The 27,586-nt window shown below is 46.5% G+C and overlaps 1 protein-coding gene across 1 annotated transcript; it reads right to left on the bottom strand.

Annotated features, from left to right (window-relative positions):
- Window positions 1-1,814: 1,814 nt before the first annotated feature.
- Window positions 1,815-27,030, bottom strand: TIMM22 (translocase of inner mitochondrial membrane 22). Its single transcript, XM_075333168.1, has 4 exons — window positions 26,689-27,030; window positions 13,952-14,148; window positions 3,308-3,380; window positions 1,815-2,382 (listed from the first exon to the last, which is right to left on the bottom strand). The coding sequence occupies exons 1-4, from the start codon at window positions 26,939-26,941 to the stop codon at window positions 2,306-2,308; spliced, it is 600 nt and encodes a 199-aa protein (XP_075189283.1). The 5' UTR covers window positions 26,942-27,030; the 3' UTR covers window positions 1,815-2,305.
- Between the last annotated feature and the right edge of the window lie 556 nt (window positions 27,031-27,586).

The following is a 27,586-nucleotide window of genomic DNA, read 5'->3' as shown; positions in this document are numbered from 1 at the left end:
TGTTATGGTCCTTACACAAAAAAAAAATGATCCAATGTCATCTTTCCCATAAACATTGCGTCCATTCTCTACCTCTTTATATACTATGACCGCTATACTGTGCCCACTTATGAATTATACCCACCACACTGTCATTATGAACTATGGCCATCACACTGTCCACAGTCACGCTGCCCTCATCTCCACACTGTCCCCTCACTATCCACTGTCTCTCAGATTATAGAAACACACCTAAAATCCCCCCCAGCACGCACGCCCACACACACACACACACCATGTCCTTTCCCCAGACTGGGTGACAGGCTGCAGAAGGACCTGACAGGTGGTCACCTATTGGTTGGGACGCATCCAATCCACTAGTCAGAAACCTGTGAGGAGGAGGGGCTAGTCAGTGGAGTGGACGGATGACCGACATCTTGTCAGATAGTAAAAAGTCAGACAGACAGTCAGAAGTTGACGTGCTGACGGAAAGTGTAAAGTGACTACTGAGTAAAAGGAGTACAGTTGCCAGGGAGAGTACGGCGAGAGTACTCACTGGACCAAGCACCGATGGGGTACAGAGCCCTAGTTCAGGAAGACGCTTCAGGCCCACTTGATAATCTGCCCAGTGAGGGAACCATCAAGGAACTTACTGACGTTAGTGTCCGGGGCACAGCAGCAGAGAGGGAACCTGGGAACGGGGACAGAGGTCCGACCCAAGAGCGGTTCAAGCTGCCTGCCATACGGGCCAGGACAGAGACGACAGGAGGGTACCCCAAAAACGCTCCAGGCCACGGGGACCCACCAATTGCAGATGGGTGGATGGAAGTAAAGCTCACCAGTTCAGCTCATCGGCACTGGAACAAAGGGAATAATGGATTGGTAAAGATCAGCACCATCCGGGTTGCAGCAACTCCAAACCAATGAGTAAAGCACAAGTTAAACTGCAGCCCCTCTGTTGTCTGAATTCTTCCTACACCTCGACATCTAGCGACTACAACCACCATCATCTTTCCCTGGGGCCTAGCTTTACTTGCAGAAAGCCATCACACCTAAGTTGCATAATACCACAAGCCCCAGCAGTGAGACACTTTGCAGTGGCGGCTTCTCCCATATAGCCGCATACAGCAAGTGGTGTCACAAAAAAACACTTTATTTTTATTTTTCCCTTGTAGAAAATTCCTTTTAAGCAACCTCCAGGGTCACGGAACCAGGCAACGGCCACCCAGTGAACTATCCCAGTAAATTACAGCCCGGGACTGAGTACCCCAAAGCCCTGGGGTGCGTCACTAATATTCATGCTGCTGCACATCGGGGAACCCATTGGTGCTTCTCTGAACCTGTAAGTGTTGGTGTTTGTGTGCTTCCATTTACATTTACATCTTAAAAGAAATAGAAATAATTGTAGGGAATCTCCTACCCCTCTCTGCTAAGATGTTGGTTTGTTATTTGGCCTGGATGAGGAGATACGGGAAAAGTGCAGTTTAAAAAAATACAATACTAAGACAATTTTAAAACTTAAGAACATCTTTTCTTCTTTCCTCCTGTAAATAAACAAAGCTGTTATTGCTGATTAGACAATCTCAGGCACCACAGGGATTGGTGGCACCCAATTTGTAAATTATCTGTATGAGAGATCCCTAGGGTATGAGATGACAGCGGGTCGTCTTCAGTCACCAGGGCTGTGCTGTGTGTAATAATGTCATGTATAAGATGAAGTGTCTCCTGGAACTACAGGCCATTCCTTGAAGCCCCTTGCATTCGCTCTCCTCTCGCACCTTTCCCTTTGATATTTACCATGGCGTTAGTGAAGCTGATCACCCTGGACACAGAGGACAGGATTTCATCACCTTTATAGAAACCTTGCATATTTTATTGCCATAGGAGATGATTTTTAGCCCTCGGCTTTATCCTCCTTCAGAATTTGGAAATTAAAGGAATTCTTACGGAAAAAACACAAAACCTTTTGTTGTACTTTATGCAGGGACCAAATAGGACAAATCACGTCTTCCCCCAGACTGAGCCATAGGAATAACTCTGTATATTCTCTTCTTGGAGGGCCCCTTTAATTCTACCACATAAACATACGCTATGTACAGATGTATAAATAAATGTTCTTGGGTAAAACAAACATATTTCTTTACAGATAAAATGTCTTTCCCGTGGGTCATATTCTCCAGGGTTCTGCTCAGCGCTTGGAAACTCTTGATATGTAGAAGAACATATTCAGTACAAAATCTGCACTGGAGAGAACGTCCTCTGTCCGATGTGTTCAATCAGATAATGGCGTCCATGGGGGAGCGGCGCCCCCTGGCTGCCAAGAGCTTTACCGCAGGTAATAGTCTATTACGGCAGAAAAAGCAGCAAATCCTCCACAGCCGATAACTCCAGCTTTGAGGCCGGCTGCAAGAGAGCAAATAGGGCATTACTGGTGCGTGTCAGGTCAGTGATCGGATACACACAGAAAACACAAGTAGATTTTATCTGTATCACTTACACCCATCTTCTAGCAGAATGGGGGAGCGGCACCCCAGTACTTGACCCTAGTCCCTACCACTATCCGGCGGAGCCATCTTTACAAGAATGATGCCATGTGGCTGCAGGCTCTTCCAGGAGAATCACATTATAGTAAAGCAATGGTTTGCAGCCTGTGGATCCTCAGCTAATGTGGAACTACAACTCCCAGCATGTTCTGACAGCCTAAAGTGAACATATGAATTATATAGATGTAGAAGGACATTTAAGAGTTATGGTGTGGGTTCCCGTATAATAAAAGCCAGAAAATATATCTGACAGGGGGACTCCTGCCGTTCCCTAATAAGCAGGTCCAGCACTATATCCAAGACTGGTGATAGAGGACCAGTGTGCACACAGCCTATGTGCACCGTCACATGTATACAGAGGCCTAACCGCTGCCCCCAGAGAGACGGGCCCTGATTCATCATTTATGGGGGGTGTTTAAGTTTTGTGGTATCCGCTGACATGTATTGCGCCAAATTCATAAAAAAAAAATTAAAAAAAAAAGTGGTGCATGCGGTTTAATAAATTTGGCATACAGTAAAGAAATAAAAAGAACAAATAAAAAAAAAAAAAAGAGGAAGGACAAAATACACAAACTAGAGAAAAAGACAGGCGTAAAGGCAATGATGAATCGGGGCCACAGAGTATTCCTCGCCCTCCAAATGGATCAGGACTTGTGCAGGAAAATATTAATATCAAGCAGCAGACGGCATCATAGAAACTACTTATCTTTTTTGCTAAAATCTGAATAAGAATTTCAAGAAGACAAATTGTCATGTAGCAATAATGACTATAGCAATCTACTTACCTCTGAATCCAATAGCGCCCCCTGTGATACATCCACTAATCACACTATTCTGCCAGTCTGACTTTCCACGATACTATATAAAAAGAAAAAAGCAAACAAACAACACAATTAGAGGTAGTTTTATACTTCTCCCCATTGCACAGCTATGATTGCAGTAGCACATTAGTCTGTTCATCATGTAACAAATGTCCACGTGTCAGAACGTTCTTGTGTTCTCAATGTGGAAATAGGAATAAGAATCTGACAGAATCTTACTTTCTTTGAGAATAAAGGATTAGGTATGTTAAAACTTACCATGCCCAATGCTTCAAAGCCCAGACTACACTTTGCTTGTTAAGGTGCCTGTTACATATTCTATTAAGGTCAAGAACCCGCCAGCATCAGTGGATCCAGCCAGCCATATAATAATAATAATATAATAATAATAATAATAATAATATCAAACACGATAGGCAAGTCCCGGACAGTGACCGAATCTTCGTGATTTGTTCTGCAGGCCACTATTTCATATTTAATATGAAACAACTAAGATGCCATTGAGCATCCCCAGTCTCCTGGAACTCACTGCCTCAACACGTTAGACTATCTACTACACTTGCAAACTTCAAACGGACCCTGAAAACTCATCTGTTCAGAAATGCCTATAATCTACAATGACCTCACTGCCCCACCACCGTGCGGAGCTGCCGCCCCACCACCGTGCGGAGCTGCCGCCCCACCACCGTGCGGAGCTGCCGCCCAACCTACACCCCACCTACTGTCTCCTCCCCAAAATCCTTTAGGATGTAAGCCCGCAAGGGCAGGGCCCTCTTCCCTCTGTGATAGTCTATCTATTGTAACGTGTATATGTATTCTGTATATAACCCCCTCATGTACAGCACCATGGAATCAATGGTGCTCTATAAATAAACAAAAATAATAATAATAATAATAATAATAAGTGGAGACTTTCAGGTTTAATTAAAGGGGTTTCTGAGTTCCCAAGTTCAACAGAGCATTTGTTTATGTACTAAACGTGATTTGACTACTCCTAACATGTCTCCTATCTCTCTGATTGATTTCTTCTTTTTTTCAGCCCAACAATTGTCTATTTCTTTTCCATTGAGAGCTTTATTGACCGCATGTTGTGGGTTCACAGCAAAAGCCTACAAATGCAAATGTCCCACCTGGAATCAGCTCCAGACCTTTTACCTGCTTAATTTATGATGGATTAACGAGGGAGTAGCCAAGCAGCCCATTAAAGAGCTTTTGATATATATTTCTCCAACTACCTTTGGTCCTTTGAAAAAGAGGCAGCTACATATTAAAAGAACTAATTCCTAAACCCTTACTAAGGTTAGGATGTGAATACCCTCAAATTAAAGGCTACCGTACAATCTCCCATGTGAGAAATTGGATGGTTTATGCAAATTACACTCTGCTCAAACTCTGCCGAGTGTCATCTACTGTTCGCCGATTATCTCACATGCGAGAATTGGATCACAGGTGCGGAGAGGACAGAACTTAATTCCTCCATCTTCTCCTTGGTTTGTCTCAGTGTATATTGGACTGTACTAGGATGATATTTGAGTGCAGTCCGATGTTTTGCACGCATCAATAGACTTGAATTGGGTGCATGTCGTCCAATACACACTGCCAATCGAAGCATGCAGATTTTTTTCTCATGCCAATCAGCACGAGAAAAAAAGCACTGGTTGGCACTGCCCCCAAAGTATAACACTGGAATGAGGGCTATCCGACAATACATTGGATAGCACTGGTCCGAGTTATATGCTAGTAAGAGTGAGCCCTAAAGCTGAGACTCTGCACTTTAAGACCATATACATGAACAGGAGAATCCACTGGTGCCCAGCACATGTCAGGGAGTGATCACTTACAGACCGTATGGTCTCTGACCCCCGGCATAAGGGTTATAGTTGCTTCTGGAAGAAACAAGGTGTTTGCTTCAGGAGCGGCGGGTGAGATTGTCTCCTGTGTAGGCAGAGCTGAGAGACTGAACATTTCTATAGACAACCCATGTAACTTCATGCCGTTCCTTGGCGCAGTTTGGTAATTACGTGCTAAAAATAACAGGAACTTGAAATCAGCCCACACATCGCAGTTATATAATGTATAGCTGGAATCAGCCAGCAGCGAAGACTTATTGCTACTAGATGAAATTTCAGCAACCTGTGATTGAAACCACTTCCCCATTAACCCCCCCAGATCAGACTATACAGTGCCTTGCGAAAGTATTCGGCCCCCTTGAATTTTTCAACCTTTTCCCAAATTTCAGGCTTCAAACAGAAAGATAAAAATGTTAATGTTATGGTGAAGAATCAACAATAAGTGGGACACAATTGTGAAGTTGAACAAAATGTATTCCTTATTTTAAACTTTTGTACAAAAGAATAAACTGAAAATTGGGGCGTGCAATATTATTCATCCCCTTTACTTTCAGTGCAGCAAACTCACTCCAGAAGTTCATTGAGAATCTCTAAGGCTATGTGTCCACGGTAGAATGTTGCTGCGGATTTTTCTGCATGAAAATCCGCGACTTTCTCGGCAAATCCGCACCTTTTCAAAGGTGCGGATTTGCCGCGGATTTTTTTTTTTTTTTCCCAATTCTATAGCCAAAATCCGGATCAAAATCCGCAACAATAATTGACATGTTGCAGATTTTTCCGGATCAAAATCCGCGGCAAATCCGCCGCGGAAAAATCCGCAGCATGGGCACAGCATTTCCAAAATGCCATAGAAATGGCTGGGAAGTGCCGCTGCTGCAGATTTTCGGAAAATCCGTGGCTTTTCCGCGAGAAATCCGCGGCAAAATCCGCGCATTTTCCGCAGCGTGGACACAGCCTTAATGATCCAATATTGTTCTAAATGACTGATGATGATAAATATAATCCACCTGTGTGTAATCAAGTCTCCGTATAAATGCACCTGCTCTGTGATAGACTCAGTATTCTGTTTAAAGCACAGAGAGCATCACAAAGACCAAGGAACACAACAGGCAGGTCCGTGATACTGTTGTGAAGTTTAAAGCCAGATTTCGTTGCAAACAGATTTCCACAACTTTAAACATCCCAAGGAGCACTGTCAAAGCGATCATATTGAAATGGAAGGAGTATCATACCACTGCAAATCTACCAAGACCCGGCCGTCCATCCAAACTTTCATCTCAAACAAGGAGAAGACTGATCAGAGATGCAGCCAAGAGGGCCAGGATCACTCTGGATGAACTGCCGAGATCTACAGCTGAGGTGGGAGAGTCTATCCATAGGACAACAATCAGTCGTACACTACACAAATCTGGCCTTTATAAAAGAGTGGCAAAGAGAAAGCCATTTCTCAAAGATATCCATAAAAAGTGTTGTTTAAAGTTTGCCACAAGCCACCTGGGAGACACCAAACATGTGGAAGAAGGTGCTCTGGTCAGATGAAACCAAAAATCGAACTTTTTGGGCACAATGCCAAACTATATGTTTAGCGTAAAAGCAACACAGCTCATCACCCTGAACACACCATCCCCACTGTCAAATATGGTGGAGGCAGCATCGTAGTTTGGGCCTGTTTTTCTTCAGCAGGGACAGGGAAGATGGTTAAAATTGATGGGAAGATGGATGGAGCCAAATAAAGGACCATTCTTGAAGAAAACCTGTTGGGAGTCTGAAAAAGACCTGAGACTGGGACAGAGATTTGTCTTCCAACAAGACAATGATCCCAAACATAAAGCAAAATCTACAATGGAATGGTTCACAAATAAATATATCCAGGTGTTATATTGGCCAAGTCACAGTCCAGACCTGAATCCAATCGAGAATCTGTGGAAAGAGCTGAAAACTGCTGTTCACAAACGCTCTCCATCCAACCTCACTCAGCTCCAGCTGTTTGCAAAGGAAGAATTGGCAAGAATTTCAGTCTCTCGATGTGCAAAACTGATATACACATACCCCAAGCGACTTGCAGCTGTAATCACAGCAAAAGGTGGCGCTACAAATTATTTACTTAAAAGGGGTCGAATAATATTGCACGCTCCAATTTTAAATTTATTATTTTTTACAAAAGTTTAAAATAAGCAATACATTTCATTCAACTTCACAATTGTGTCCCACTTGTTGTTGATTCTTCACCATAACATTAAAATTTTTTATCTTTATGTTTGAAGCCTGAAATGTGGGAAAAGGTTGAAAAATTCAAAGGGGTCGAATACTTTCGCAAGGCACTGTACAATTAGGAGGATGACTTATGTAAAAGGGACAAGCTATAGAAAAACGCTTTATGAGGCTCAGCGCTTGCAGACACTCGTCAATTTTATTCCCCATTAGTAACTTATAAGGCATGGTGGTTGGTTTTCGTCCAGTTTTAGTGAAGAGGATGATACATGTGTGCGATTTATCTCAGTCTTATATGGGAGATGAGGGGGACAAATGAATGATACACCTGAAGTCAGGGATTAACACTAGAAGTCCCAGGAATTTTGAGCTCCATAGGGTTTCAATGGTAGAAATGTTAAATGACCCCTCTCTGGGACTTCTAGTGTTAAAGGGGTTTCCACTACTTTAACACTGATGGCTTATTCTTAGGATAGATCATCAATGTCTGACCGCTGGTCAGCTGTGGCATCGGCGGCAGCAGGAAATGCTCAGTTCTGGAGCTGCTCCATCTTCTGATAGTGGCCATGGCTGAGTACTGCACATCCGTCTCCCATTCATATCAATAGGAGGCGGATGTGCAGTACCCGACCACTATCAGAAAATGGAGCAGCTCCAGAAGTGAGAATTTCAGGCTGCCTGATGCCACTGCTGGCACAGAGGACAGCTGATCAATGGGGGTGCCAGGCGTCAGACCCTGACAGATTAGACATTAATGACCTATCCTATGCATAGGCCATCACTGAAAAAGTAGTGGACAACCTCTAATATGTTATAGGTGTGAACTGACCACTGAGACCTCTATACCAGATAGGGTGCTGATCTTAGCCAAGCATCTGGACCTGCAGCTCCGTCACTTGTTCCTAGGATGTAGGTAGATGTTCCCATGCAACTATCAAATGTAAACAAGACCTACGTGATTAGAAACTGCACATTGATAGGGACCCTCTACACTAAAACCAGGGACAATGTGACTGCAAATAATAGGCACCAATTCACATACTCCAATATGGCCTGACACATTGAGCCGGTGACGCAACGCATGCGCTTATAAATACACTGTGCAGAATTATTAGGCAAATGAGCATTTTGATCACATGATAATTTTTATACATGTCGTTCTACTCCAAGCTGTATAGGCTGAGAGCCAACTACCAATTAAGTAAATCAGGTGATGTGCATCTCTGTAATGAGGAGGGGTGCGGTGTGATGACATCAACACCCTATATAAGGGGTGCTTAATTATTAGGCAACTTCCTTTCCTTTGGCAAAATGGGTCAGGAGAGACATTTGACGGGCTCTGAAAAGTCCAATATTGTGAGATGTCTTGCAGAGGGATGCAGCAGTCTTGAAATTGCCAAACTTTTGAAGCGTGATCACTGAACAATCAAGCATTTCATGGCAAATAGCCAACAGGGTCGCAAGATGCGTGTTGGGCAAAAAGGGCGCAAAATAACTGCCCATAAATTGAGGAAAATCAAGCGAGAAGCTGCCAAGATGCCATTTGCCAACAGTTTGGCCATATTTCAGAGCTGCAACGTTACTGGAGTATCAAAAAGCACAAGGTGTGCCATACTCAGGGACCTGGCCAAGGTAAGGAAGGCTGAAAAACGACCACCTCTGAACAAGAAACATAAGATAAAACGTCAAGACTGGGCCAAGAAATATTTTAAGACTGATTTTTCATAGGTTTTATGGTCTGATGAAATGAGAGTGACTCTTGATGGGCCAGATGGATGGGCCAGAGGCTGGATCAGTAAAGGGCAGAGAGCTCCACTCTGACTCAGACGCCAGCAAGGTGGAGGTGGAGTACTGGTATGGGCTGGTATCATCAAAGATGAACTTGTGGGACCTTTTCGGGTTGAGGATGGAGTGAAGGTCAACTCCTTCAAGCAGTGGTACAGGAAGAAGTCGGTATCGTTCAAGAAAAACATGATTTTCATGCAGGACAATGCTCCATCACATGCATCCAACTATTGCAGTGTGGCTGGCCAGTAAAGGTCTAAAAGATGAAAAAATAATGACATGGCCCCCTTGTTTACCTGATCTTAACCCCATAGAGAACCTGTGGTCCCTCATAAAATGTGAGATCTACAGGAAGGGAAAACAGTACACCTCTCGGAGCAGTGTCTGGAGGCTGTGGTGGCTGCTGCATGCAATGTTGATCATAAACAGATCAAGAAACTGACAATCTATGGATGGTAGGCTGTTGAGTGTCATCATAAAGAAAGGGGGCGATATTGAGCACTAATTTTTTGGGGTTTTGTTTTTGCATGTCAGAAATGTTTATTTTTAAGTTTTGTGCAGTTACATTGGTTTACCTGGTGAAAATTAACAAGTGAGATGGGAATAGATTTGGTTTTTATTAAGCTGCCTAATAATTCTGCACAGTAATAGTTACCTGCACAAACAGATCTCCTCCTAAGATAGCCAAATCTAAAAAAACCCTACTCTAAAGGGCCATTTACACGCTGCGACATCGCTAATGATATGTCGTCAGGTTCACAGTGTTTGTGACGCACATCCGGCGTCGTTAGCGGCGTCGCAGCATATAACACGTTTGAACGACCTTAAACGATCGCAAAAGAGGCAAAAATCGTTGGTATGTGAGACGTCGTTCACTTACCAAAAATCGTTGCCTATTCAGTAGCGAGGTTGTTTGTCGTAACTGCGGCCGGCCGCAATGAGGAAGGAAGCAGGTGGGCGGGATGTTACGTCCCGCTCATCTCCGCTTCTATTGGACAGCTGCTGTGTGACGTCGCTGTGACGCCGCACGCACCGCCCCCTTAGAAAGGAGGCGGTTCGCCGGCCACAGCAACGTCGCAGGGAAAGTAAGTCCGTGTGACGGGTGTAAGTGATGTTGTGCGCCACGGCCAGCGATTTGCCCGTGACATACAACCGACGGGGGTGGGTACCGATATCGCAGCGTGTAAAGTACCCTTAACTTCCAAAAATATTAAGATTTGATATTTATGAGTCTTTTGGGTTGTTTGAGAACATAGTTGTTGATCAATAATAAAAAAATCCTCTAAAATACAACTTGCCTAATAATTCTGCACACGGTGTATAGGTGGCCATTTAATATACTTTGGAACGTTAAGTGTAATTAAACGGAAAGCCGCAAAGCTCTTAACACTGATCCATACGAGGGAGAAATACTGTCTGTGCCGATCAGAGGTCATTTATATCAGGGATTCGTGAAAAACCATTGCCCAATGGAGCCACTTCCTACATACAGTAGATAGCTTTTCTAAATGGGCATAATGTGCTTTACGGCTTTATCACGCATGCTTAATCTGCAAACAAAAAATGAGAAGCCATAGAGACAGAAATTTTGGGGGACTGATGGGTCAGCGAGCATGGTCACTCCCATACAGGTTAGTGTATCAGTGGTCACTGGGGATTGTCAGACTCCTATTTTCAGCATCAGTGAGGACCTACAGCAATCATACACCTTCTCTTATCCTGTAGATAAGGGATGAATGGATTTAGCGGGAAACCTTTTTAAACACTTAAAGAAAAATCCTTAGGGGTACTTCTTACATAACGAGATCGCTGCTGAGTCACGTTTTTTTTGTGACGCAGCAGTGACCTCATTAGCGATCTCGCTGTGTGTGACACTGAGCAGTGATCTGGCCCCTGCTGTGAAATCGCTGCTCGTTACACACAGCCCTGGTTCATTTTTTGGATGTTGCTCTCCCGCTGTGAAGCACACATCGCAGTGTTTGACAGCGAGAGAGCAACGATCTGAATGTGCAGGGAGCCGGCTTCTGGCAGCCTGCGGTAAGCTGCAACCAAGGTAAATATCGGGTAACCAAGCGAAGTGCTTTGCTTGGTTACCCGATATTTACCTTGGTTACTAGTGTCCGCCGCTCTCAGGCTGCCAGTGCCGACTCCCTGTTCCCTGCACACGTAGCCGGAGTACACATCGGGTAAATAAGCGAAGCGGTTTGCTTATTAACCCGATGTGTACTCTGGCTACGAGTGCAGGGAGCCAGCGCTAAGCGGTGTGCGCTGGTAACCAAGTACATATCGGGTAAGCAAGCGATTGGTTACCCGATATTTACCTTAGTTACCAAGCGCAGCATCGCTTCCACGCGTCGCTGGGGGCTGGTCACTGGTCGCTGGTGAGATCTGCCTGATTGACAGCTCACCAGCGACCATGTAGCGACGCACCAGCGATCCTGACCAGGTCAGCTCGCTGGTGGGATCGCTGGAGCGTCGCTAAAGGGTGACGTTACCCTTAGTGATGATCCCAATCAGACTGCTATAATGGATGACCAGTGTCAAGCAGGAGTCAAATCAATTACATGTAGAAATCTTGCAGAAAAAAAAAATATATATTATTTCCTTCGGGTACTTTAAAAAAAATCTTGTAAACAGAAGGTCATGCAACTTTAGATTTGAGAACAGAGATTTCTTGATTGCCATAACCAATGCTAACATAAATGGAAGGTTGTTTTTTACAGCATTGACTACAGATAAATGACACTAATCATCAACACCTGAAAAGAAACATGGTGTCATGCATCGGGGTTCAGACCCTTGAGCCTGTGCTTTGTGGTCAGTTTATCTGTCTACCCAGTCACAGGAGATTTGGCTTTCCTCTGGATCTTTATTATCTGATGGCATTGCTTTTTGGTTAACAGGTGTATTTATTTAATCATTTGTCTGTCCAGTCACCTTTTGTGTGCAGCTATATATACCTTGCCCCTGCTGGTATGTCTTACTGGTGAAATTCTCATTTGGATATCCAGTTACACTGCCATTGTTTATGACAGAAAGCGAAAGACCAGCCTGGGTTTATCCCTCTGCTGTTTATGCCCCCCCCCCCCCCCGAAGAAGGTACGCCGAAACGCGCGTAGGGCTCGTGGGAGTTGGTGTCTGCACAGCTGAGACTCTGATGCTTCAGGTAATCACTGTTCATATTGGCTATTAACACCCTGCGGGGGAATTCCTTATTTTCACTACCAGTAGTAGCTAGGTCGCTATATAGTCCTTTGTATTAGGACTTAAATTGATGTGGATACGTTTTTTGCACATATCACAGTTCAGGTTTACATCTATAATTGGCTGCTATTCTTTTATAGCTTGATAAAATTTACACATTATTATATATATATTCCACACTTTGCGCTTTATTTGTGTTTGTGTTATTTGCACATTGTGTGCGTATTGTTCATAATGCTGCAAGAATAATATAATAACCCATTTGAGATATATTAGATTGCACATTGTTGCTAATATTTATTTTATCACATATTCCTTATATTTATTGTTGAGATATCTATTTATAGCAGTTCCTTGTCCAATCATTTCTATTTATTGATTCTTATCTATACTGACTTCATTATATAGTGATCTATACACCTGTTGCACCTTAAATATTTCTATTTCATATACTGTATTTTTACATTTTATGCTGCGGTGTCGACCCCATCCCTGTGTTGTCATTTTTCCTTGCCATATATTTTTTTTTTTAACAAAGTATGATCTAATAAATATTTGGTAATTATTTATTGTAGCTTTTAGGTAGTAGGTGGCATACTTAAAGAGCTCCATCTGCGCACGCGTCCGCTCCCGGCGCCATCATTTGAAGCTGGGTAACCTGCTGCACAGCCGCTCGCTCCACACGCACAGAGTGGCAGCCAGCAGGCTGCCCGCCCTGCGTGCAAGCGGCCGGGTACCTGTGCTTGCGTGCGTGCGTGTGACAGCCGGGTACCTGTGCTTGCGTGCGGCAGCCGGGTGCCTGTGTGCGGGCGGCAGCCGGGTGCCTGTGTGCGGGCGGCAGCCGGGTGCCTGTGTGCGGGCGGCAGCCGGGTGCCTGTGTGCGGGCGGCAGCCGGGTGCCTGTCGGTGCACAAGCACCCGGCCGCTTGCACGCAGGCACAGGCACCCGGCCGCCCGATCGCCGCACATACAGGACCCCCAAGTAAAGCTATATTCAGATTGTAAGACGCACCCCTCATTTTCCTCCCAAATTTTTGGGAGGAAAAGTGTGTCTTATGATCCGAAAAATAGGGTATCCTTTCATTTGGTATTTTGTGGTTTGTTTTTACTCACTCTGAGAACCATTTCTTTCGCAACACTCCTTCCCTACTATATTGCACTCTGCTTTCCAGTTCCTTAAGGGAAATGTGAAGCACTCGACGGCCTTGCAGGTAGCATAGGTCCGAGTTTCCATAGTTTGGTCTGGGGTTAGAGCTATTCCAGTCCACGAAGGAACCACAAGGGACTGGTGGGTCCGAATCTCTAGTTGTACAGGAACCGGCTGAAGCAATTGTAGGCTTTTACCCATTTGTCACATATGAGCTGATTACACAATCATAACACATGGAGAGGACCGAGCTTGTAGACTACAACTCAAGGCGCTTTCCTACTCTTTTGTAAAGTTCACCGTTCCTTCAAATCTTTCACATGATCACATAACTTTTTCTATCCAGTATCAGAAGATTAATGCTACCATCACACAATGTACGATAGAGTTGACACAGCAGATGTAGACTTACAGATTCGACTAAACACTCAGTACAGGAGAACATGGCACCCACGATGGCAAAGTTTTTGGCGTAGGACATTCCTCTCTGACCCATATCCTTCAGCACTTCTTTGGCAGTGGGAGTACGATATGGATCCTTAGGATCAAAGCCGACGTTGGTATCGATACCTGCAGTAAAAACACCGAAGGCTCCACCCAAGACAAAACCTAAAAGAGAAAACACAGACTGTCAGATATTGATGAATTGGACAATTGTAGTTTGTGCCACAGTTGTCAGGCCACGCTGGGAGCCATTGCATTGCGCAATGCTTTTATCCGCGGTTACCAGCAGTAATGTACGAATACCGACCATAGGTCATACCGCACAGCCCAGCGCCACAAGACTTGGACCTCAATAGGTCCTGAGCAATAAACACAATACAAGGGGGGGGGGGCCCGTGTTCTATGGCCTAGACGTGTCCTCAGATCTCCTTACATCCCCACGATGTGGAGGAACTTCACCAGGACAGCTGGTATGTGACCGTGTTGTGACACTGGCCGCCGCAGTCTCTTTGATGTTTGATTAGTTTTGTCTGTACAGGATCACATTACTTCCTCTGATAAATGGCCAGGCGGAATAAATGGATGAAAATGACACATAATAGAGGATCATTACGGCTGGCCTCATGTTCATAACGCATCGATGCTTTATACAGCCAAGTTCAGTGGGTGAAGGATGAGCCATGCAGCGCTGCCCGGTGATAGGAGCCCATATGGCTGAATACATTATTTTTCCTGAGACCTCATTTTCGTCCAGTTTAGTTTCCATTGGAGACTGTGTTAGTAATACTGCCCTATAGAGCTGTGTGTGGCACTCTCAGGACTGGAATATTCCCAGTACGCCTGACATATTGGTCATGCTTCACCCTTTGCAATGAACAGAACTTGCTCCCTCCCTGGACCCTTCTCAGTCAGGCCCTGTTACTGCCTTTCACATGCCCAGCTTTATTAACCCATTAAAGAAAACACAAAGTCTACGAGTGAAAACATCCCCAGCTTGTACAGGGTTACACACAGGCAGACAAAAAATCTCCCCACAGAGGAGAATCACTGTCAACTTCTACATGAAGAGACAGATTCAGGAGAGGCACTAAGACAGTCAGGCAGCAATCCCGGATCTCCTCATACCTTCCCAACCGAACATTTACCGTCTCCCATTCCCACACTACCTCCCCATCCCCCCTTTCTCTGTTGTGGTCCCTCAAAGCTCTGTCCTGGGACCCCTATTCTTACTTAGATCTATCTCTCTGGCCCAGATGTCACCCCTCTGCTGTTCACAATCCCAGAGGGTATCGGCCATATCCTCTTTTCTCCCCTCGCTTCCTACAGTTCAAGGTGGACAAATCTGAATTCATTATCTATCCTCCATCTAACCCAACTCCCCTACCCCCATCTATCACAATAAATGACATCACGCCTTCCGCTGTACTGGACATCTGTTGCCTCGGAATAATCCTTGACCTTCTAATCGCACATCCAAGCTCTTGCCACCTCCAACTCAAAAATATTTCCAGAATTTGTCCTTTGCTCAACCCCAAATGCACTAAAATACTAGTGCATTCCCTCATCATCTCCCGCCTCGACTACTGCAACATCCTCCTCTGTGGCCTCCCTGCTAACACGCTCAGGCTATGTGCCCACGGGAGCTCGCACCTGCGGATATATCCGCAGGTACGGCCGCAAGTTTCCCGCAGCGGCTCGCCGGAATCTGCAGCTATTTTTAGCTGTGGTAGTACAGCAAAATAGCTGCGGAAAACCTGTGGACATTCCTGCGGATGTCCCGGCCCTATCTCCATAGTGGAGAGCCGGGATTTCCGCAGGTAATTCCGCAGAAAGAATTGACATGCAATTACGTGCGGCTGCGGGACATCCGCAGCATGTTCCGCAGCTGCACGTATCCGCAGCATGGACACAGCACTCCCCATGTCCCATAGGATAACATGGGGAGTGTGTGCATGCTGAAGCCTGCGGATTTATCTGGAAAATCCAGAAAATCCGCGGATTTTCCGCAGATAAATCCGCAGGTTTCATCTCACGTGGGCACATAGCCTCACACCTCTCCAGTCTGTCCTTAACTTTACTGCCCGACTAATCCACCGCTCTCCTATCTACTCCTCCGCTCTGCAAATCCCTTCATTGGCTCTCACTTCCAGAGTGTATCCAGTTCAAATTCCTAACACTGACCTACAAAACCATCGGTCTCCTCCATATATCTTTGAACTAATCTCCCAATATCTGCTGTCACATAATCTCCGGGCTTTCCAAGACCTCCTTCTCTCCACCATACTTTTACATTCCGAAACAAATGACCTGCAAGACTGAGTATCCCCCATCCTTTGGAATTCTGTGTCCCAACACGTCCGATTATCTGCCACATTTGGAAATTTCAGACGGAACTTGAAAATCCATTTCTTCAAGAAAGCTACAGCCTGCAAGGACCCCGCTGCCTCCTCACCACCACCGGAGCTGCTGCAACCCCCAACCTACTGTCTCCTCCCCATTGTCCTGTAGACTGTTAGCCCACAAGAGCAGGGCACTCTCTCCTCTGTACCAGTCTGTCATTATTATGTCATGGACAGCACCATGGAATCAATGGTGCTTTAAAAGTAATAGCTATTATAACCACTGTGGGCACTTTCAGTAGGTTCTGTCATGCCCCTCAATAAAATAGAAAAACTACTAACAGTGTCCATCACTTTAATTTTTAAGACTCTTGTTGACTCAATGTAATTGTGTTGGCCACTGAAAGCCAAACAAACGTATTGTTCTCCAGACATTTCCAGTAACCATTGTATTGTAGTTGTGAATTGATAATGTAATTACCTTAGTAGCCATTGTCTAGTCGGTGACTTGCCGACTCCATGTAGATATACTGAATCTTTCTATGCACATCATTTAAATGAACATTATCCATGCAGCCTGAAATTCATCCAATGGGAGAAGCAATCTTGTCCAAACAATCGATGAGGACGCAGTGTATCCTAAGGGAAGGTTATGGCTATACAAGGGACTTCTTTAAGCCACCAGGGTTGACGAAGGTTGATGGATGCTGATGGATCCAGTCTAAGCTCTTCGGAGCTGACTAGAGGATCAGGAAATCTTATGGCTTCAATCTAGGGACTCCGGTCTCGGTTGGAGACCATATCCACAGCCTAGGGATTTCGACTCCGGCTGCCAGGATTTTAACATCAAACCAGGACTACCTAAGGAGGACACTCAGGTTGGGACAGTTCAGTCACCTGTTACAAACTTTGCAGACCTCAGACAGCTTGGAACCTGTGAGGCATGGACATTCTAAATCCCTGGTGAGCCAGCGGAAGGGTGAGACTCTGTTGCCTGTTACATTTGTGTGTTTTGCTGGTTATGTGTTATGTGCCGTTAATTGTTTGGGGATCCAATAAAGTCTAATTATTGTGGTTCCCTCACCCTGTGTTGTCTGAGTAGTGTTACGCCCACGGTTAAGGAGGCCGGCGTTCAGTTGGGATGAGCCCTGAGCCACGCTGTGTTTCTAAAGGCGGCGGGTTTTAGTGGACGAGAGCACCCACTGAGCCCCGTGTCTCCACAATTGGTGGCAGCAGTGGGATACTACTCAGCCTGGTTTACCCAGGGGAGCTGCAGTGGACTGGTGTTTTCGGACACCGTCCAGGGCTCAACAACCAGGGAGGCACATAAGCATACCCAGCAGGCCATAGGGGAGGCATTCAGGTTTCGGCCGCTGCCATGTCCAACCCCACCAGCTCAGCCATGGGACAAGGACCAGAGAGGAGGTACGACCGCAGCAGTAAATGGATGCTACAGGATCTGTGCCAGATGCGAAAGATTGACTACAGGAACACTGACACTTGGTCAGACTTGATCCGGAAATTAGTCTGTTGGGATGCCCAGAATGATGCAGAGGATGATGAGGACACTGCCGTTGTGGTATCAGAGGAGGTAAACTCTGTATCTCATCCTAGATCCAGTGACAGTCTGGAAACAAACCAAACCCAAGCAGACCGAGTCAAGGAATTGTTTACTGCATTGGGGCCTGAAGCTTCAAGGGAAGAGAGGGCTGGTGTTCTGCAATTTGTGTTTGGATTTCCAATTCCCTTACCATCAGCACCTACCTCCAGGATAGACCACCACCAAGGAAGTCATCTTCGCTACAGGGATGTGCCAGTGTTTCATGATTCCAGCACTGAGATAGATGAACACTTGCAAAACTTTGAGATGCTAATGCGTATGCACCAGGTGCCCACAGATGAGTGGTCCAAATACCTGTGGACAAGCTTGCCGGTCCGGGCCCAGGAGGCTGTCCGATCACTTGGGCCTCAGGACTGCTTGGACTACGGAATTATTAAGGACACTTTGTTGGCCCTTTTTACCATAACACCCGAGAGACATCGCACTAAGTTCCGGACTATGTCTCGCCAGGGTGTCTCGTACGTCGAATTTGGCAGTCAACTCCGACGACACTGTAATCGCTGGCTCGATGGTCGGGCTGCCCACTCCGCTGCTGCCCTCCGGGATGTGATAGTGCTTGAACAGCTGCTGGAGCAGATGGACCCGGAAATCCGAGAATGGGTAGCTGACAGGAAGCCCAACACCCCAAAGCAAGCAGCGCGATTGACTGACGAATTTACAGCCAACCGACCCAGCTGGAGGCCCAATAGGCCCACCGATCTGAGGAGGTCCCTCAACCATGGATCGAAGTGACCCCCAGACTCACGTGCTGGACTAACTCATTACCCCACAGAAGCCCCAACAAGACAAAGGTTTACCAACAGGGTGGGTGACTTGTCTAACCCACGGCGCTGTTATACGTGTGGGTGCCTTGGACACATGGCCAAAGAGTGTCTACAAAACCGGGGCCCCATGCCTGGAGCCCGTCTACCAGTCAACATATGCCGAGATGAACCAACGAGACCCGAGGAATGCTACTCCCGAGAAACATCAATAGCTGAGGAAGTGGTTTATCCAGTCCACACCCTACGGCAGGCCAGACACCGTACACCAGCTAACCTCCATCCCCCCATCCAGACGGTCAAGGTCGGTGATATACAGGCTCAGGGACTTCGAGACTCGGGATCTTCCATCACCCTGGTCAGCCCAGATATTGTTCCCACAGAACATCATTTACCTGGCCGCCAAGTGACCATCACCCTTGCTGGGGGCCAGCGCTCGAACATCCCTCTGGCACGAGTGCAGTTGGACTGGGGAACTGACCAAGGAGAGGTTGAAGTGGGGCTCATGGACGGCCTCCCCACCCCTGTAATTTTGGGAAATGACCTAGGACAAGGACTATCCAGCCAGTTTGTCACCGCCATCACCCGCAGCCAAGCCAAACACCATCCTGGTGCAGGTCTTTCTTCCAGCCCATCAGAGGAGAACCCAACTCCTCAATCTTCAGCCTCCTCATCAGAGCCAACAAATGTGAGTACATCAGACCTAACTGTGGCCATTGATTGGGGGAAGATAGATCGTAAGGAGTTCAGGGAAGCTCAACTGTCAGACCCCACCCTAGAGCTTATCCGTAGTGCGGCCGCCCAACCTGGGGGAGGAAATCAGGGGGAGGTATATAGATGGGAAAAAGGCCTCTTATATCGGGAGAAGCCCGCATCCTGCCCAGAAAAACCCTGGACCCGTGTACATCAGCTTGTGGTACCCCAGCAATACCGACCCCAACTATTGCGTTTAGCTCATGATGTTCCTGCGGCTGGGCACATGGGGACCAAAAAGACTCGGGCCCGCCTGCTGCGTAGTTTTTTCTGGCCAAGGGTCACTCAAGAAGTGCAAAAATACAGAGCCTCTTGCCCAGTGTGTCAGCGTATGGGGGGAGCCCCATGCCGTGCCCCACTTCAACCCATGCCCTTGATAGGAGAACCGTTCCAGAGAGTTGCCATTGATATAGTAGGCCCCTTAGCCATCCCCAGCCGCAGTGGAAAAAGATTCATCCTCACCCTGGTAGACTTTGCCACCCGTTACCCAGAAGCCGTTGCCTTAACCTCCATAGATGCAGAGCACGTGGCTCAAGCTCTACTGGACATCTTTAGCCGGGTAGGGTTTCCACAGGAAGTATTGACTGACCAGGGGGCACAGTTCCAAAGTGAACTGATTCACACCCTGTGGGAAAAACATGGAGTCCGCCCCATGCACACAACCCCCTACCATCCTGAAACAAATGGATTGTGTGAGCGCTTCAACAAAACGCTCAAACAGCTCATTAGCCGATATGTGGAGTCCGAGGGGGGGGGGACTGGGAGAAAAACTTGCAGCAGCTCCTTTTTGCTTACCGGGAGGTGCCGCAGGACTCCACTGGGTTCTCTCCCTTTGAATTGCTGTACGGCCGACAAGTACGAGGGCCCCTAGAGCTGGTACGAGAGAGTTGGGAGGGCACCTTCCCCACAGAAGAGGTTCCCATACTGGACTATGTTCAAAAGTTTAGGGAAAGGATGAGGCACCTCATGGCGTTAGCCCATGGGAATTTAGAAGTGGCTCAGGAAAGGCAAAAACGATGTTACGACCGCACTGCCCGGCCCCGAGAATTTGCCTGTGGACAGAAGGTCCTAGTACTAGCACCGGTGCGGAAAAAACAAGCTGCAAGCCATGTGGGTGGGTCCATTCACCATTACCAAGAAATGTGGCAATACTGACTACACCGTGGCCCTGGATCGAGCAGGTGTTCGTGAGCGTACCTACCACATCAACAGGCTAAAAGCTTATGAGGAACGAGAAGTCACCAATTTAGCAGTTTGCTGTCCAGAGTTAGATGATCCAGAGTTGGACCAGATCCCAGACCTATTAGTGGACTCCAAAAGGGAAGTGGGAGTAAAAGATGTATCACTAGGGGAGCAGATTTGTCCATCACAGAAGCGACAGATATCAGACCTACTCAGAACATATGAAACCCTGTTCACAAGTCAGCCTGGTAGAACCCCCCTGGTCCAGCATCATGTCAATACAGGGGCAGCCACCCCACTAAGACAACCCGCCTACCGGGTGACCCCTCCTGTGTTGGCAATGATGAAGGCCGAGGTGGATGACATGTTAAATATGGGAGTCATAGTCCCCTCCCATAGCCCATGGGCTGCCAGTGTGGTGTTGGTGCCAAAAAAGGATAAGAGTACTCGTTTCTGTGTGGACTATAGACAGCTCAATGAGGTCATGATTACAGATGCTTACCCCATGCCCCGGGTGGATGAACTACTAGATAGGTTAGGGGGGTCTCGGTTTATATCTACCCTCGATTTGAGCAAGGGATACTGGCAGATCCCACTCACAAAAGACGCTCAAGAGAAATCGGCCTTCAGAACCCCTTTTGGCCTCTTTGAGTTTACCAGCATGCCTTTTGGGATGAAAAATGCCCCAGCCACCTTCCAGAGGATGGTAGACCATTTACTAGAGGGATGTCAGGGGTATGCCCAGGCCTATTTGGATGACATCGCTATCTTCAGCGACACTTGGGAAGAGCATCTTCAGCATGTGTCCCAGGTGCTGCAGAGGGTAGCCAAAGCCCAGCTCACCATCCGACCTGACAAATGCCAAATGGGGATGGCCGAAGTGCTATACCTGGGACATCGGGTGGGAAGTGCGTGCATTCGTCCCGAACCTGCAGAAGTAGAAGCCATTATCCAGTGGCCACGCCCGGTCAATCAAAAACAGGTCCGTGCGTTTCTAGGAACCGCAAACTACTATCGAAAGTTTATCCCCAATTACAGTACCATAGCAAAACCGCTCACTGACCTCACCACCAAAAGATATGCCCGTAACCTTATCTGGACCCCAGAATGTGAAACTGCGTTCTTCCAATTGAAAGACCGACTGGCCCAGAGCCCAGTCTTGACTGCTCCTGACTTCCGTCGCAGGTTCATCGTCCAAACAGACGCATCGGACACAGGACTAGGAGCTGTACTTAGCCAAGTGGGGGACAACGGTGAGGAACATCCGATAGCGTACCTCTCCCGGAAACTGTTGGACCGAGAGAGGGCTTACGCCACCATAGAAAAAGAATGCCTGGCCATAGTCTGGGCTCTGAAAAAATTGCAGCCCTACCTCTATGGCAATGAGTTCACAGTCCTCACTGACCACAATCCATTGAGTTGGCTAAATCGCACTGCCGGGGACAACGGACGCTTGCTCACGTGGAGTCTGGCATTACAATTTACAATTTTTCCATCTCCCATAAACAAGGCAAGAACCATGGAAATGCGGATGGACTTTCCCGACAAGAGGAGAAGGATGATCGGAAGCCTATCATGTCTGGCTAATATTAAGAAGGGGGAGGAATGTGACGACATGGACTCTCATGGGTTAAAGTTTCTTAAAATCCAGCCAGACAGCATGATAGATTGTCTATAGACGGGGGAGAAGTCCCTCATTGTTTTTACAAGACTCTTGTTGACTCAATGTAATTGTGTTGGCCACTGAAAGCCAAACATATTGTTCTCCAGACATTTCCAGTAACCATTGTATTGTAGTTGTGAATTGATAATGTAATTACCTTAGTAGCCATTGTCTAGTCGGTGACTTGCCGACTCCATGTAGATATACTGAGTCTTTCTATGCACATCATTTATATGAACATTATCCATGCAGCCTGAAATTCATCCAATGGGAGAAGCAATCTTGTCCAACCAATCGATGAGGACGCAGTGTATCCTAAGGGAAGGTTATGGCTATAAAAGGGACTTCTTTAAGCCACCAGGGTTGATGAAGGTTGATGGATGCTGATGGATCCAGTCTAAGCTCTTCGGAGCTGACTAGAGGATCAGGAAATCTTATGGCTTCAATCTAGGGACTCCGGTCTCGGTTGGAGACCATATCCACAGCCTAGGGATTTCGACTCCGGCTGCCAGGATTTTAACATCAAACCGGGACTACCTAAGGAGGACACTCAGGTTGGGACAGTTCAGTCACCTGTTACAGACTTTGCAGACCTCAGACAGCTTGGAACCTGTGAGGCATGGACATTCTAAATCCCTGGTGAGCCAGCGGAAGGGTGAGACTCTGTTGCCTGTTACATTTGTGTGTTTTGCTGGTTATGTGCCGTTAATTGTTTGGGGATCCAATAAAGTCTAATTATTGTGGTTCCCTCACCCTGTGTTGTCAGAGTAGTGTTACGCCCATGGTTAAGGAGGCCGGCGTTCAGTTGGGATGAGCCCTGAGCCACGCTGTCTTTCTAAAGGCGGCGGGTTTTAGTGGACGAGAGCACCCACTGAGCCCCGTGTCTCCACACTCATGTACAACTGTTCAATGTTTCAGGATTTGTTTCCACAACTTGCTGTTCTCTAAAAAGGAGCCTAATGCCAAAATTCACTAGATGTGTTTGATCCATGAATCACCCAATAAATTCTGGGGTTAAATTAGAATTGGTATTTATACAATCGTCCTCATCATGCTGTTCATATTTTGACATCATGAGACCAAAACGACACCTAACAATTGATCAGCAGTTCCATGCCATTGTGAGACTTCAAGCAGGACTTTCCCAGACGGATGTGGCCATTAAGTTTAGAGTGTCATCAGCAGGTTGCAACTGAGATACAGAGAGACTGGAAGAGTCACAGAAAAGCAGAGAAGTGGACATCTTTTAGCCACATCCCACATGGATGATCGTATCATTGTGGACAATGCCCTTCGGATGATGAATGCCACACAACTCCAGGCACATTTAAGGGAGATGAGAGGCACCCGAGTGTCATGTTAGACCATTTGAAACCATTAATATCAGTGTGGTCTGCATGCTAGATGACCTGGCTGTAAGGGTACCTGACCACACCACCAGGCACAGATGTCATCTACGCTAGAGGAGGGACCAGTGGGACTCAGTGTTGTTCACTGATGAAAGTCGATTGACGCTGAGCAGCGATACTGGAGATATCAAGGAGAGTGCTACGCATCAGCCGCTATGGTCACAAGATGAGCCTTTGGTGGTGTTACACTGTGTTCAGATGTGTCTAGTCAGTATAAAACTACTCTACACTTTGTGAATGGTACAGTGAATGTACTACTAGAATAAATTAATTAATCCAGTCATTCTGCCTTTGCATGAACAACACAGGCCTAATTTCATCTTAATTGATGGCAATGCTCCTGCTCATCGATGTTGCATCATTAGGAAATGGCTGCTCGGGACTGGGGTACCTCAAATGGCGCGGTTGCACTTTCTCCATCCCTGAATCCCATAGAAAACCTATGGGATTAGCTGAGTCACTGTGTAGAGGCTCGTAACTCTGTACCCAAGAATGTCCGTGACTTGAAGGCCATTAATCAAGGAGAGTAGGATGCCATGCCTCCGCAGACAAATAACTCCACTTGTGAACAGCAGGAAACGTCGTTGTCAAGCTGTAATTGAGGTTCAAGGCCACATGACAAGTTATTGAGCCATTGACACTTTTTGGGAGGATATAACCACCGCTGTTGGCTTTTGCTTCAATAAAATTAAATAATTGTTTGATATGAGGAAATCACCATTGCATGCTTAAATGCCCTACTATCGTAAAAGGTTACAAAAAATGCGTACAGCAGCACTCAGAGAAGCTACATTATGTAAACATTGAATATAGGAATGTTGGCACTGCATTACTGCTATTGGAAAAAAAAATGAGATAGTTTACAAATTGGCCAATTCGTGGAAGCCTGACAGCTGACGACAAGGCGTACCTCATTTTGCCGAGACCCTATCTTAATATGCCTCTATCTGGGTTATAAAACCTACGTGTAATGGGCAGGTAGGATCCAGCTAAATGAACACATTCTGGCTGGAGGGCGGAGTGCTCAGTCAGAAAGGAATATAATACTGATATAGCCCAGATAGAGGTGTATTGGAATAGGATCCTGGCAAAAAGAGGTACTCCTTGTTGTTGGCTGTCGGGCTTACACGAGTTGGCCAATATGTAAATTAAGTATCTAAATTTTTCCAATAGCAGCAATGAAGTGCCAAAATTCCTATATTCAAGGTTTACATATTTTAGTTTTTCATTGTGCTGCCGTGCATATTTTTTGTAACTTTGCTGAATTTTCAGCGTTTACCTGTTCACACCTAGTGGATGTGCTGGTCAGTCTTTTTATACTACTTTCATCATAAAACATCACTGTAGCATGACCTTTTTACATTATACATGAATTTCACCTGAAACCCAACTATCCCTATCTTTTTGTGAGTAGTGTATATCTTATCGGAGAAATCTGCTTCTTTCTCCTCCTGATCTTTCATTCTCAGCTTGTGAGTAAAGGCCACATCTCATTAAGCAACATCGCTAGCAACATCGCTGCTGAGGCACGACTTGCTAGCGATGTTGCGGTGTGTGACATCCAGCAACAACCTGGCCCCTGCTGTGAGGTCGTTGGTTGTTGCTGAATGTCCTGGACCATTTTTAGTTGTTGCTGTCCCGCTGTGAAGCACACATCGCTGTGTGTGACAGCGACAGAGCAACAACTGAATGTGCAGTGAGCAGGAGCCGGCTTCTGCGGACGCTGGTAACCAATGTAAATATCGGGTAACCAAGAAGCCCTTCCCTTGGTTACCCGATATTTACCTTAGTTACCAGCGTCCGCCGCTCTCAGCTGCCAGTGCCGGCTCCCTGCTCCCTTCACACATAGCCAGACTACACATCGGGTAATTAACCCTATGTGTACTGTGGCTAGGAGTGCAGGGAGCCAGCGCTAAGCGGTGTGCACTGGTAACCAAGGTAAATATCGGGTTGGTTAACCCGATATTTACCTTAGTTACCAAGCGTAGCATGCTTCCACGCGTCGCTGCTGGCTGGGGGCTGGTCACTGGTGAGATCTGCCTGTGTGACAGCTCACCAGCAACCCGTGTAGCGACGCTCCAGCGATCCCTGCCAGGTCAGGTTGCCGGTGGGATCGCTGGAGGGTCGCTTAGTGTGACGGTACCTTAACATCTGTATTCAGTGAATAGAGACTTTCCCATGACTGAGTTTCCAGACACTGGCAGTTGGTGCTCATAGAGTTCTATGGAACAGAGCGAAGAACTGGAGGCTGACACAGATACTCTGCTGCAAGTTCTCCTATATTGTCAGTTACTTTTCCACACAGAACTTCAAAAGCACCAACTGCCATCTCCTATCTCAGTAACGGGAAAGTCTATTCCTGACTACTGAGTTTACCTTTAAATTGATGGTGAATGATCAGTCCAGGAGGCGAGAGAAGCCGATTACTCAGATGAATATATTCTACAGTTACTTATTTTCGTGTGTACTATGGATTTATGAAATAACATATAAAGCAGCGTTTACTTTGTAAATTGGGGCCAAATACTACTTCTAGGTGCCAAATGTAAATCCATACAGAATAAATGTGATAATACAATAATCCCCTGCGTATCGCGCTCTGCTTCTAGCTCCTAATAATCATTTCTACTTTTCTGCTTATTAGTTTATGAGATTTCAGGCTGACGTTTACAGCATCAGTTTTCTCACTAATAAACGTCTTTTCTTCCGTCGTCGTTTACCTGCTGCGGCGGATATACCGGCTGCAGCCGATCACTGGGCTCAGTGATCGGCTGCAGCTGTTGTGGTGATGTCACTTCTGCAGCCGTAAAGAAAGACAGTAAGAAGAAGCAGCGCAAGAGCAAAGCACTAAACAGTCGTTGTTGCCCATAGCAACCAATCACAGGGCTGCTTTCAATTTATCAGCGCAAGTTGCAGAATAGAAGCTGCTCCCTCATTGGCTGATTTGATCAGTCCACTCCCATATATGTCCGCTCACCGCCCACACAGGCCAGGGCCGCCTTGAAACCGCAGCTCTCCATCACCCGCTCCATCATCTTCTGCTCCTCGGATTTGATCGGTGCAGGGATTCCCCCGAGTCCGCCGGGAATCATAGTTTTCGGTCTTCTCTTCTCCCCAACCAGGTGTTCCAGTATCAAGCTATACTGCAGCGTGCCATCCCCGGGAGCCGCCGGTGAGGACGGAGTCCCGGCACCAGGGGTCAACACTGTGCTTCCACTGGGCGCCGCCATGACAGTCTCACACGTGGTAGATTCTGCAGCGCACTTTCCACACTGGAATAAGATATATTAAAAAAATATATATACATGTATAAATAAAGTCACTGATAAGCAGCGATGCCGCCCTGTAATTATCAGTTATCCGCTAAGAGGAGACCAGCACGTCTGTATAACGGCGGCGGCAGATTCGTCACATAATCACGTGACTGATGGCCCGCCTCGTACGTCATTCAGCCGCTTTATCAGAACGACGTGTGCGCCTGCGCACTGCTGCGATGCAGACTCCCGGGTAGTTCGCACGCAGTTTGCTTGTGTCACAACCTGCTGCGGTTCTGCTACTAATATAATACTACCATACCGTATCACAATAATACGGCTATACAGTAACAAAGCACAATAAATTAGGAAAGAAAAGTGCCATATAATAAAATACTACAGCCATACCCCACCAAATGAACAACTGCATACTGTAATAAACGATGCCTGTCATACAGTACCAAAATAATACCACTATTCCGTACCAAAGTATACTGCCATACAGTACCAACACTGCATGGCTATACAGCACTTAAATAGGGGGTCCACTACTTAGACAAATGTAGCGCCCCTGAAGCCATCAGGGAGCTACAAGGTACTGCATGGCCACCAGGATGCAGG

The sequence above is a fragment of the Anomaloglossus baeobatrachus genome, chromosome 2, assembly GCF_048569485.1.
Source record: "Anomaloglossus baeobatrachus isolate aAnoBae1 chromosome 2, aAnoBae1.hap1, whole genome shotgun sequence".
In the NCBI taxonomy this organism is placed as follows: Eukaryota; Metazoa; Chordata; class Amphibia; order Anura; family Aromobatidae; genus Anomaloglossus; species Anomaloglossus baeobatrachus.
Note: the sequence above shows the minus strand (reverse complement) of the source record. Positions and strands in the feature narration are given on the sequence as shown.